A 14,598-nucleotide genomic window follows, 5' to 3' on the forward strand; every position below is an offset into this window, starting at 1 on the left:
AGACTAGCAGAATTTAAGAGTAGCAGGGCTAAAGGGTACTCAAGATGGAATTAATTTTCATATTTTTCTTGCATTTTTCTTCCAGACGGCCAAGGGCACCTGCAGAGGGGGAATGGAGGGGTAATTGCAACCCCTTGATTTCAAATTTTATGAAAGTAGAAATATATTATAAAATATTATCCAGTCTCATCAAGTTCAATGCCGTAGCAAAGGGGTAGCGGGAGTCGGCCCTGAGCGCCGAACGATCTAAGTGAGAAAAGTTTTAAAACAGAGAATGCTATGGCGGCCCGTGATATTATTTGCTATTAATGTTGGTTTGTTACGAGTTGGATGAAATGATTATGTAATACGTCGCTCCATGTGAAAAGAAAATATTGTAGATGGAAATTTTACATGCCATATGTCTGTACATTCGGAATGCATTTATCATGCACTTTCTTCTTTCAAAAACAGTTTGTGTGCTTGTTTTCCATTATTAGCTAATGTGAAATTGACGTGTTGAAAAAAAATATTTTTAATCCTCTGTTTCAACACAAATGCGCGTGAGAACCGACTTCTACCCCCTTTTTGCGTGATTTATGAGGATTATAATGCCTTTCATGCTACTTTATTACTATTATTGTGATTGTTCTTGTTGGCACGTTTATCCAAGTACTTGGCCCTACCCCCCAAACGAGGGTAACGGCAATGGCCCTGGCTGGCTACGGCTCTGGTGTTCGCAGTAGAACAGTGTGTTGTTCGACTCGCGACCTCAGCGTCGAACGTGACATGTTTCAGTCCTGTCCTATATCACTATATATACGTATATTGGTTGTTTACGACATATACTTATGGATCCTGTGCCACGGAAAACCTATTTCAATGTGTGTGTGGGGGGGGGGGGGTAGCAACATTCGTAAATCTCATTTCATTGGTGATGTGGCTTACGAAGCTTCGAGTTACCTTTTTTAAGTAGTGAAAATCTATTGCAGTTGGCAACACTGCAGAACGGTGTGGGCCCGGTGCAGTTTCTACTCGAAGCAACTACGTCATGTAGAGGGAGGGGTCTGCAGTTGATGGAAAGAACGAACTGAGACCTACTAGGTATCGTAAGACTGCGGGTACCCGCCGGGTCTACAATGCCTGCCAGGAACGATCTGTGCAGGTGGGCATACAAGCTGCTCAAGCGAGGGTGTTGCGCAGGTTGCATGGCATTTCAGGAGCGATGTCTCGCGAACGGGTCTGCTCCAGGTCTTGTGCAGGCCTTTAATAAGATACACTACTACCAGGGGTAAAATGTATTTGATAATAAAAAATATATATTTTTAAACATAGCCTGAAAAAAACCAATAAACCCAGTTTTGCCAAGGTTTAATCAGATGGTTTTTTAAAAAACAACCTGGGCAAAATGCCAACCCTGGTTTCTTCTCACGGCAATACCACGGAGATTCTTGTGTCGCCAAACAACAAATAATAGTTTCCTCCTTCTGCACTTAAAACAAACCCCAAACCATTCAACACCCAAGGTGCACATGACGGCAAATCACTCTCACTTGGCTGCGACAGTTTAAAGTTCACTGCGGTGGAGTATAAACCTTGTGCACTTTCTACCAAATCACTCATGTGGAGAAATCATTAAACACCACCATTCTTCAATGGCAAGAGGCCTCTTCTTGACTGGTGTTTTAGTCTTACATGTTAAAAAAAAAAAAATCATCGCACAAATGGAATGTTCATTGACATCTGTCAGCACTGTTATTATTTTCGTCACCTCACACTCTGTTTTATTTTGATATTGTTGCCATAAGGAGGTATATACATTTAAAACAACTTGCTTGGCTTTGAAGAGCTTTTCCCAAAGTAACACTCGGGCAAAACCGCACACTGAACAGCAGATCTCGATTCATCCATTCTCCCCATTGTATAGTACAATTAGCAATGAATCACGATAAGCACAGGGTGAAAATAGTGGGGTGTGCAACACTGCTATAACTGATTCCACGCGCCATGCAACGTGTTCCAGTCTCTCTTGACTCGCTCTTGAGTTTAAGTGTTCCTTTCACATAACCGACAGCCCAGTTGGCGAATCTGCAGTTCGAAGTTCGTCTCCTCAATGATTGCAATCAATCAAGTCCATACCTGTTAATGTATGTATTATTTTGTCTATATATTACAAATGAAATAACTGTTTTGTGACAAGTATACAGTTATGTCGGAATAGCACCCTTCTCAGCGGAACTATATTCTGTGTGAACATTTGGGTCTACGTATGTGAAAACCTGCTGCCAGGTTAACTTGACATGCAGTTGTACAGTGCAACACTGAGTCGTCTAGTTCGTTGATTTGGAGTCAAGTAGTGTATTTGGTGTCTGCACCGCCTGCACAACCTTCCGGACTGGTGTATGTGTGGTGAATAGTCAAGTGGTACACGCTGACTAATGAAATGACCATTTAAAGCAGCAGCCAGGCATTTGTTGAATCTTCTGAACTTGAACACCACTTCCAACTAGTTCGTTCAACGTAATTTCTTTGCACCACTCTGACACTGGATACACCTGCACTGCACTGACTGAGTGTCAAAAAGTGCAGCCAACTAGACAGGGCTATTTTGATGGTCAAAAGAACATTGGAAATTGAAAAAAAGAAATTGTGAATTGTAAATTAATTTTGACTAAAGCATGTTTCAACGAACAACTTATTTAAATAACTGTATATGTAAATTTTCATCATAGAGTTTTCCCATAATTTACAACCCAGCAAGCCCTCAGTGACTTAAGAATCTCATTCTCCCAATAAGGCATAGTTTCCAAATTCAAATACTTAGGAATAATATTAACAAATGAAAATTATATTAAAGAGGAAATAAAAAGTAGGCTTATTTCACGAAATGCATGTTACTTCTCTCATCATAAACTTTTGTCTTCTCGTTTAATATCTAAGAAACTAAAAGTTAAAATATACAAAACAGTAATTTTGTCTGTAGTATTATATGGGTGTGAAACTTGGTCCCTTACATTGAAAGAGGTACATAAATTGAGAGTATTTGAAAATAAGATCCTTAGGAAAATCTTTGGACCTAAAAGGGATGAGGAGACAGGTGAGTGGAGAAGGTTACATAATTTAGAACTACATAATTTGTATTCATGTCCAGATTAGGGATGGCCAGATCTGGATCCTGGCGGATCCGAAATCCGGATCCGGATCTGAAGAACTTTCGGATCCGGATCCAGAACTTTCGGATCCGGATCCGTTTGCCATCCCACATGCGCTTCTTTGGAAAGTAAGAATGTGCTTATAACATACTGTTACCTGCTAATATACATATATATATGTTCGATACCTGGTGGAGGCACATAGTGGTTCGGATCCCACTTTAAACTGTAGGTCCAGTCCCGATTAGCCTTACTGTGCATAAAGTGGACTTAAAACACCTACTCAAAATATATATATATTGTAGTGTGACGTCGGGTAAGGTATTGGATCGAGTCACGCCGGGATGTAGCTTAGATAAATACGATAGGACTTAAGTTTGAGTTTGTGCGTTTGTGTAGCAAATTATGTCATCCGTATATGCAGATATCTCGAAACTATCTATACCAAATAAAAGTATAGATATTATATTGTTTATGATTTGACTATTTGTTTTCAATATATATAGTGTGTGTGTGCGCGTGCGCGATTTGTAATTAATTAATACACTTACAAGGGAGGTCTAAGTCTCCCCCTCCGATTTCCATGAAACTTGGCAGGTGTATAGAGGCCCCCCTCAAATGTCAAGATGAGGAGAAACTAAAGTGGGGATCTGACCCCGAAACCACGTAAATATGGCATAGGAAGAAACAGGGGGGGCATAGGGCCTCTCTATACACCTGTCAAATTTCATGAGAATCGGAGGGGGACACAGGGGTCAGATGATCCTCACGTCAATTTGTCCTCATTTTGACATTTGAGGCGGGTTTTGCTGCCCCCAAAAACAGTTTTTTAGCCGAAACAAAAAAAAAACAACTTGTATTTCTTCCTTTGGGCCCCTCTATACACCTGCCACGTTTCATGGAAATCGAAGGGGAACACAGGGGTCAGATCCCCACTTCAATTTGTCCTCATCTTGACATTTGAGATGAAGTTGCCCCCTAGAACAAATTTTTTGTCGAAACAAAAAAAAAGGTATTTCTTCATTTGGGCCCGTTTATACACACACCTGCCCAGTTTCATGGAAATCGGAGGGGGACACAGGGGTCAAATCCCCACTTCAATATGTCCTCATCTTGACAATTGAGTGGGTTTCGCCCTGTAAAACCGTTTTTTAGCTGAAAAAAAATTTCTTCCTTTGGGCCCGTTTATACACACACCTGCCAAGTTTCATGGAAATCGGAGGGGAACACATAAGTTAAATACCCACTTAAATTTGTCCTCATATTGACATTTGAGGGTTGCCCCCTAAAACAGTTTTTTAGCCGAAACAAAAAAAACACGTATTTCTTCATTTGGGCCCGTTTATACACACACCTGCCAAGTATCATGGAAATCGGAGGGGGACACAGGGGTCCGATCCTCACTTCAATTTGTCCTCATCCTGAAATTTGAGGGGGTTTTGTCCCCGCTAAAATCGTGTTTTAGCTGAAACAAAAAAAACACGTATTTCTTCCATTGGGCCCCACTATACACCTGCCAAGTTTTATGGAAATCGGAGGGACACAGGGGTCAGATCCTCACTTCAATTTGTCCTCATCTTGACATTTGAGGGGGTTTTGTCCCCTAAAACCGTTTTTTAGCTGAAACAAAAAGAACACGTATTTCTTCATTTGGGCCCGTTTATACACACACCTGCCAAGTATCATGAAAATCGGAGGGGGACACAGGGGTCAGATCCTCACTTCAATTGTCCTCATCTTGACATTTGAGGGGTTTTGCCCCCTAAAACCGATTTTTAGCCGAAACAAAAAAACGCGTATTTCTTCCATTGAACCTCACTATACACCTGCCAAGTTTCATGAAAATCGGAGGGACACAGGGGTCAGATCCTCACTTCAATTTGTCCTCATCTTGACATTTGAGGTTTTTTTTCCTAAAACCGTTTTTTAGCTGAAAAAAAACACGTAATTCTTCCTTTGGGCCCCACTATACTGCCAAGTTTCATGGAAATCGGAGGGGGACACTTAGATAACCTCCCTTGTTAGTCTTACACTTTGTAATTATTTAACACTGCATATATTATAATGTTTTATTTTAATTTGTAAAACTGTAACTGTAGAACAATTGTATAATATTTGTATAACATTTCTATCTTGTTATATCTATGTGTTAAAGGTTTCATCCTGGAATGGAATGTCTCACATTTATGTGTGTTTTCATTTCCAATACATTCGAATGAATACATATTCGTTTCAATGGCAATTACAAAATCACCTCAGACATGTGTGCACGAGTGTGTTAGCCGATGCGTAGCAAAGTATTTTTGGAACAACACTTGAAAAAAATTCTTGTAGGACTAACGAAAAATTTCTTTGTAATCGAAGATCATAATACCTTTTAAGGTGTGGTAGTATTATAATGGGATTGAGATACGAAACTTTCGGATCCGGATCCAGATCAGAAACTTTCAGACACGGATCCGGTTCCGGAATTTTCAGATCCGGATCCGAAGTTTTCAGACCCGGATCTGGAACTCTCGGATCCGGATCCAGATCCGGAACTTTCGGATCCGGATCCAGATCCGAAACTTTCAGACCCGGATCCGGAATTTTCGGATCCGGATCCAGAACCGTAACTTTTCGGATCCTGATCCGTTTGGCCATCCCTAGTCCAGATATTATTAGAATAATTAAAGAAGACTTAGGTGGACGAATGGGAGAGGAAAGAGTTTACAGGATTCTTGTTGGGAAACCTGATGGTAAGAGACCTGTAGGAAGGCCAGATTGTGCATGCTGCTGCGGAGTCGCCATTGTGCTTTATGCGATTGGGGTGCTGCATAGTGAGAGAACGGTGAACTTCGAGGTCATGCAATAAAATTCTTTGAGTTTCTCTTTTGTCTAGTACCACTCGCATTCCATTGTGTTTCTTAACCTTTTAGCAATAATGAATTGAAATGTGGGAGGTTTGAATGGAACACACTGTAGTTTCCTCGGAGTATGCCCTTTGGTGTTTCATCAGAAGAAATGCTTGTAAATAATATCTAGACCTCGGATTTTAGGTTTTTAACCTATTTTTTTTTTCTTTATGGGTATGTAAGAATAATAAGTTATGTCAGAGTTTCGTTAAAAAATGCAACAACTAATGAAGTTTTATAGTGGCTAAAAAAAATTTTTTGCTTGTTAGAACCTACTTTAGGTTGATGTGGCTAAATCAAACCATTTTTTAGGTTTCTATGAATTTTTAAAGGTTTTACAGGATATTTATGTCGCAGAGGCATTTGCTTAGTTTGGCCACGAAAAAATTCATGTTTGAAACCTACTCTCCTTCGATTTCCCTTCCTCCAAGTTCATGGTGATTTTTCGAAGTTCTAAACAAAGCGAAATGTCTGGTGCCTCTGTTACCTGTACAATTCAAAGTGGTCTAGGTCTAATCTGTGTTGTCTTCCTCACTTTCGCATCACTTTGGTGCTTTGCGGCATTCGCGCATTGCAAACTAAAATTTCAGCATTCAAGTTTGCACCACTGACTATGCTTTTGTTGAAGGATTATTTTTAGCATATAAGATGATCTTCACAGACAAAATTGTGCAGTTTGACTGTGGGTAACATCAAAAAAGATTGTTGCCTAACTATACGCCGGAAGAGTGGATTTTAATAGCAAATTTCCAATGGTAAGTTCTGCCATCGCCGTACGGTTAGGCAACACACATAATGACATGCAAAATAGTGCATATTTCAGGATATAGATGTCCCATTTTCATTGCCGGTGACTATACCTACAGCATTTTTCAGGAATTTTGAACAACTTTAGTTTTGGAACCTACTTCAGGATTTTGCGAACCTAACTTAAGATTTTTAGGACCTATTTTTTTATATTTAGAACTTACTTTAGGATTTTAAGAGCCTATTATAGGAACCTATAAAGCAAACTTTTTAGAACCTAAAAATCTGAGGTATAATAATATCGAATAGTGCCATTGCCAACGTTTACTTATTTTTGCTAATTTGTTTTTCATTTTTTGGTTATTTTGTTATTTATTACTTTTTCGAAGTTGACAATTTCAGTGTGAAATAGTCATCTGTGCTGTAACTGAAATTTTATCAATAAAAAAATAAACACCTGTTTTACTGATCATTTTTCTCCCCCCGAGTATGTTCCACATATTTTATGCTGCACACTTAATAACAATATCGTCATTCAAAACAATTAAATTCAAGCAAGTACACAACTTACCTTTGCTCCACTTTCTTGGGCATTCTTCTGCTCTGGGGATGACCCTTCTGAATTGCCACCAGCTTCTTTATCGTTTGATGGTGAACGATAGTCCGTGGACATTTCACACAAGTCAGAAGGATTCTGCACGTTTGTTCTTATATCACCCTCACTGTCACGGTTTGAAAGTCCACTTGCACCACCGGCAGCGTCTGATGGACTACCGGACGATGCAACACTTGAAGCACCTGCGGTACCTTCATCTGCCTCATTTCCCGAAAGTCTGCGAGGTCTAGCCTTCTTTCTCTTAGCAGCGACATTTATTTGATGTAGGGCCGGCGCTGCACGCTTGACAGAAGGCGTATCAGAATTACACGATACGGATGATAACAAATTTGAGGTAATTGATGGGAGATCACACTTTTCTTCATTAACTTCCGTTAAACCTTTTATTCTAAGTGATTCCGCTACTTTCAGAAAAGCTGTTAAACGTTCCTGATTAACCGAAACTTCTCCGCGATACATGAAATCCAACAAAGATTTCATATCTACATATGGCACATCTTTTAAAATAACAATAGGGTGTTTATCAGGGTTATTCACAAACAATGTTTGAAAATATGGACTGCACGCCGAGAGCACCATTTTATGGGCTTTGAGAAACATGCCTTCCACTGCCAATGTGACATCAACAAAGGCTTCATCCTGTAACAATTGGTCGAACACAGTAAGAAGATTGGACTGGTGGTTGTTCCACCTCAAACAAAACCTCTGGGAGGCTGTCATTGCAGACAGGATGCGCTATCTTCTAGGAATTTTTGCAAGCATTGATGTACCTGAAATAAAGAGAATAAGCAAGCATTAGCAATGCCTTGATCAAGCACCAACATGTTAACAATGTGCAAATAATTTAAATCAATTCTGACATTACATAAATAAAGCAATATTTATATATATCCTTAAACATTTCACAGAGCAGCCATTCCAAATATTTGACTGCTGTGAAAATGAATCATCAAAAGATAAAATTTCATGGCAGTTGGTGTCGTCGGAATATTTGTGAATTGCCACTTCACTGTGGTCATCCAATCCTCCACAACAACAAGGAGGGCTTTACACATCTTCCTTTTATACCTTTAAGGTAAGGATTTTATGTGTAAGAGGAAGTTTCCTTGTATACTTGAAGGGTGCAAAATGGCCATACGTGCACAAATAAAAAAAAAATTAACTCAACATTCATTCATTCACATTATATTTGAAAGCTTCAATTACCATACTAATGCTTAACCTTTTGGATCCCAAGCATCTCGATCGAGATACCTAAAAGTAACCCTCACGGTCCCAAGCGTCTCGGTCGAGACACTGTGTCAAGGTCGTAGTTTTTACGTTATAACTTTTCTATTTTTGGCTAGAATTTCGATTTTTTTTATATTGTTCCTAACATGTATTTAACAGAAATGTTTCTTGCACCTTTTTTTTTCTTCATGAAAATGGAGGTGAAAAGGCGGGAAAAGGGACTTCTCTTTTGCGTCTCTTTTCAAGGGAAAAGATAAATTTCAAGGGAAAAGATAAATTTCAAACATTTCAACAATTTTTTAAAATAATTTTTGGGGGTTTTCTCCCTTCCCCCTCCATATATACACCAAATTTGCATAAATTTTGCATTTTGTGCATTTTGACATTTTTTCGGGGGGGCGGGGGGAAACACCATTGTTTTAAGAAAAGTATTTTTGAGGTGATTTCCCCCCTTCCCCCCCATATGTACACCGAATGTGCATAAATTATATATCGTCTGAATCTCTGGTTCATTCCGCGTACAACGGTATATCACTCATCTCTCTAGGGCAATTAGTCTCCGATCTACACTCATTTAATTGAAACTCTGCATTTTGCTCAAAATCGGCTCGGGACCGTGAGGCTTACTTGTGAAAATGGCCTTGGGACTCAAAAGGTTAAACGATGATCAAAAATTGACGTGTTTCTTAATCTGCAAAAATGTAGACTAGACAACATGTCATCCTGGTTGCAAGAAAAATAAAATAAACTAAAAACCACTTAAAAAGAACTGTATATTATTTTACATTATAAAAAGTGGTTATGTGAATGTATGAAGAAGAACCTAGATGTACTTTGACTAATTGTACTCAAATGCAATAAAAGATCAGCTGTCAAAGGTATCTATTATGTATTATGAATTTCAATTTACAGCCTCTAACGTTATCACAAGGGTGCAGATTTATAGGCACTAAAAACCTCTCAAATAGGCACCAAAAATGATGCAAATAGGCACTTAAAAGGTGCTATAAAATAAGAAAAGGCACTAAAATAGACACTCACAATAAAAAGATATTAAAATAGGCATGTTCTACTTCCAATACACATGCATACTGTACTAGCATTCCAGTTTACATATAAAAGTGTGCTAACCATTCACAAATTTCAGAGGAGTGCAAAATTATATGTGAGCAGCTCAGAGTTTTGAACAAGTCCATTACATAAAAATATACATATGTAGTACCTAGGTACATTTGGTATTCCCCATGTGAAAAAAAATATTTGTAAAGTAATTTTAACAGTTAAACATGTCTGCTTGATACAACCTAGGCAGAAATTACTTTTTTGTGTGGGGGCGACCTCCGTGGCAGAGTGGTTAGTACAACAAGGCTACAACTCAGGGGTCCCGGGTTGCAATCCCAGCCTGTGCATGGGTGTTCCTTGTGAGTGTGTCTTCATCAGTTTTATCATATCATTCATCCTCATCAATGCAATTAGCCAAACGTGGAGAAAAGCTACACTCAATAACAAAAATCAAGTTTTCTGTCAGCATTACAACAACCTTCTGCAGCAATCCATGTTTTGATTAATATACTTCTGGCCACCTTGTGCTTTGGCATTTTTAAACATATGATCACAATATCTACACACATAACTGCCTACCTATTTCACACGCATAACAAAGCAGATGAATACTGGTTGACTCCTGGAAGCTTTCAGGTGGAAAAAAGGAAAGGGTGGGTTGGCATTGTTTTGTCCAAGTATGAATCACCAACAGGTTGTCCAGTTTGCTTACCCCGATTCAAGGACATTTAGTATTTCCAAAGATCTGACATCCCTTGAGACCCTCAAATCTGGCGAATACCAGATTTCAGTCAGTTCAATGTAAACCTTCTTCGATGTAGGGAAAACCAAAGACTTTGTATTCTATTCTATGAAAATTTACCTTAGGTAAATGGAAGCAGAACTTTATGTGTTCGCATGATACAAAAATTGAATTGCTGTTTTAAGTCCACTTCACGCAGATATAGGCTAATTGGAACTGGTCAACGTGGGATCCAAACCACTGTGCAACGTGCCTTGGGTATCGAACCCGAGATGCATGATACAGGAAATTGATTCTTCATTTGATTGCCATCATGCAACAATTTGTAAAATTCTGCAAACAAAAACACTGACATACTTATACGACAGACTCCAATTTAGACACGACATACACAACTACACGACTTGACACTCGATGAAACTTCACCTTCACAGATTTTCACACTCCACATTCGTGTCATCTTTCAAAACTACTTCTACATATTGTTGGAATGCACTACCACCAGATGCTACCTCGTGCGTGACATACAACAGCTCTAAAAGGGCAGTAACAAAAGTACTCTCCAGGAGCAGGGGCAGAGCCTCAATACACATGAATAGATTCAGAATGCTTATGTTGAAATCGAAACCAAATAAATGGGCAGATTTGAACCCGAAATGAATATTTTTATGTTTGTGAATGAGTAAAATTGTCTTTATCCTTTTTGTAGTGTTAGTTACTGAAATATTTAGTAGGGATACAAGTAATGGAATACTTATGTTATAGTAGAATTGTATTGTTGTATGGTTAATTGCACAAGATTTAGCAGGTAAAGTGGTAGAACAGCCACAGGCTGAACTTCGCTCATGAATAAAGAATTTCAAGAATCAAGAATTTCAAGGGGTAGAATAACTTTGCAATATATGTGACAGACTCTACCACATCACTGCAGGTTTTAAAATTTGGCTACCAAGACTGCAAAAATGTATAATGGTACGCTTATTATTCTGATTTAACCCTTAAACCACAGTTTGTTCCATAAAATAAGCTCTCTCTCACACAGTATGCGACTCTTAGGACAAAAAAGGACAGACTGTGGCTCTAATAATTGTCAGGGATGCATTTTGAGTGTCGTATGAGACTTGGCATATGTCATTAGCAATTAGTGAAGTGGGGGAGGGGTAATGTCCCATCGAAAAAGAAAATCACCGGTCTTTGAATTAGGATTTTGTCCTCCACAAGTGTGCAATTCTTGCCATGAGAATGGAACACATAGCAGGTAATATGCAGGTACTTTGAACCTTCACATCACAGCATTGCCTATGTGGGGGTTGACATGATTCAAATTGCGTAAAAAACATTTCTTTTAATTCTTCAACTAGAGGCTTATAGCATAGTTTGTACTGAAGAAAATGAGATATAATTTTTAACTCTAGCATTCATAGTATCAGAGATATTAAAAAAAAATGATTTCCCACAAAAAAATGGCTTCTACAGGATGGGATACGGAGCGGCGATCCTCCGCCTCCACTCGCCACTCTCACTTTTGGTACCCTCTCACTCAGATCTTCTTTCTTGATCTTATCTGAGTGTGGTATCCGTATCCCGGAATAGGATATAAGGATTAACTTGGTAAGTGGAGAGGTCAGAAGGTACGTAAGAGAGAAGAGGCAAGTGCTCCGAGTCTTGGTACCTAAGATTTAAACCAAGACGTTTTTGAAAAATTAATATTGTGAAATTGAGTAGCTCCAAACAATAAGCAAGATATGAAATATAAAGATACATATAACATAGAAATAAAATAATGAATATATAAGAATACAATATAAGAATGAGAATATAGAATAAGATATTCGAGGAACCCTTAGATCCCATAAAATAAGAGAATAATAATGGCACTTGATGAGGAATCCTTAGATCAGAAGACAAGTAGATATTCATAAGAGTTATATTGAAGAGACATCCCTGAAGAATAGGGAGTTCTCAAACCTCCTCTTCTGTCTTCAATCTTCTACTCGCAGTCCTCAACTGGTAGACAGCATCTGGATACTGGAAATATATATATTGGTTTCAGTCATCCAATTCTGGTATGTCGGGTTCTCTTCTGAGGGATGTAATGTAGTGTTTTCTTCTAATCAGGGAAGCCGGTCCTTCTTCACACTATCTTATTTCATTTAAGCAATTATTTTGTGCACAGCTGCTTTCTCCCATTAATTGGGCAGCAAGTCTCATGCTCGATCTAGTCTTAGTTCTAGTGGGTTCCATGTTTTCAATAAATGATGATATTGGAACCACTTGTCGGGCTCGTGACTCTTGATGGTGTTTGAATTCCATTTCCTCAAGCGTAGATATCAGCTCAGCCAAAGCATTAATTGTAGGAAAGGTTCGTTGACAAGTAAGTTGTTGTCTTACAAGGTCTGGTTCTAGCTTAGCTCTAAGTTCCCTTATTTTGGGGTCTTGAAATTTATTGCAATAAAACACAGCGTGTTCTGGAGTATCAGTAGTCTTACATACTTGGCACTGGTCATCTAGACTGAGGCCAAAGCGTTTCAAATATGCCTTATAAGGGCCATGCCCTGTAATGAGGTGTATCAACCCTTTAGTTGGTTTAAAGAGTGAGTTCATTGTCCAGAATTTAACATCAGGCATATATCGCTTCGTGTGTACTGATCCCGAGTATTGTCTCCACTCTTGTTGCCATTTGCTTTGTAGAACCTGGTCAATGTCCTGCATGGTATTCACATTAATTCCCAACAGCATGAATATCTTAGCTTGGTCTCCCTTCCGAAACCAATATCTAGAAGCGTGTCTTTGAACCTCAAAATCAAGAGGCAAGACACCAGCTATCACTATAGTTGACATAGTTGACGTTGTGCGAAAGGCCCCAAGAATTCTCAACAAGACGTTGCGCACAAAAAAATGACTTCTACAATAGAATGTTTATTTTTGTCAGCAAATGTACAATTCTTGCAACAAGAATGTAACACACAACAGGACGGCTCGAAAAATTCCGGTTGCCAGGTCGCCATGGCGACTGTGATCTTTTGCTGTAATATATACGAAATTTTGATGATTCTAAGTCAGGGCATGAAATTTCAAGTTTGAAATCAGTCGCCAGACTAAAATCTTTGGTCGCGACTATTTTATATTGATAAATAATAAAAATATGAGCAATTATTAAAAAGTTAGGAATTAATGTTTGTGTAGCGCTGTCATTCTGCACTGAAGTACCACTTATCAATCGCAGCTGCTGGGTCAAACTCTGACAGGGTGGATGGGGGGGGGGTCCGTTTACGAAAACTCTGAGCAAATCATCCAGTGTCTCAGTCTTCAGAGTTCCTGTAAGTAGTCTTGAGTCTGTTGTGACAGCTGAAACCTCCCTCACATGAGGCTGTGCTCACTGGTAGAACAGCACAAAATGTCAAAATCTGGAGCAAATTGGAGAATCTTGCTGAACACTTCGCACTGTGGATCGGCACTGTGGATCTTCTCCAGCGTCTGATTCAAAGCTGGAGAAGGAAACAAAAGTTTGTATTCTGTCCACTCTGCTGACAGAACATCATAATTTGTCATTATAAAGGCTCGGGTTCAAGTATATGTAGAGCTTCTTTATTTCTTCTATCCCAAACTGAAGAATATTTTCTTTGGGAGGCCAACAAAAGGTGTCGAAAACATGCAGAGATGCAATCGCATATGTTGACATAGACGGCAATGTTTCTGTGATGTACACCTTCACATTGTTAATTAAGTTTCCTGTAACAGTCTGAAACTCTTGCACGTCCCTGATCTTCCCTGAAATGGATACATGGTCCAAGAAATCGTGTTCGCTTGGTCCAACATTAGATTCCAGGTCAGCCAAAACTGAAATACAGTGTTCAATTCTTATTTTCAGAGATGAAATCAAAAAATTCTTATTTTGTAGTGCCACGCTTAAAGGGTTCAATTTCCCGTAGAAATCCAAAAGGAAGTACAGAAGCTTAACAAATTTAAATTGCTTCAAACTTTTCAGCAAATCCTTAGCTTAGCGCCATCATTGTCTTTTCTATGGGCCACCTGTTCAAGATGGGTCACAACAGCTTTCCATGATTGCAAGAGAGCTCTTATTGCACGTTCTTTGCTGGCTAACCACCTAATAGTGTGGATATCACTCAGTTTTAGAATTTCTTCTATAACTTCTGCCATTTCTGTCAAGAGGTG

The 14,598-nt window shown here is 38.9% G+C and overlaps 1 protein-coding gene across 3 annotated transcripts in view; it reads right to left on the reverse strand.

Annotated features, from left to right (window-relative positions):
• The window catches only part of LOC145979500 (protein tramtrack, alpha isoform-like), a 118,879-nt gene that overhangs the window by 87,020 nt on the left and 17,261 nt on the right, over positions 1–14,598 (reverse strand). For all 3 annotated transcript variants that reach the window (XR_014440786.1, XM_083112435.1, XM_083112436.1), the window contains exon 2: positions 7,344–8,158. Coding sequence is in view for 2 of the 3 variants with exons in the window: in XM_083112435.1 (XP_082968561.1) it covers positions 7,344–8,108 (765 nt within the window). In the remaining variant the exon portion in view is untranslated. The remainder of the gene's footprint in view (positions 1–7,343; positions 8,159–14,598) is intronic.

The sequence above is a fragment of the Lepisma saccharinum genome, chromosome 26 (genome assembly GCF_977018435.1).
Source record: "Lepisma saccharinum chromosome 26, izLepSacc3.1, whole genome shotgun sequence".
In the NCBI taxonomy this organism is placed as follows: domain Eukaryota; kingdom Metazoa; phylum Arthropoda; class Insecta; order Zygentoma; family Lepismatidae; genus Lepisma; species Lepisma saccharinum.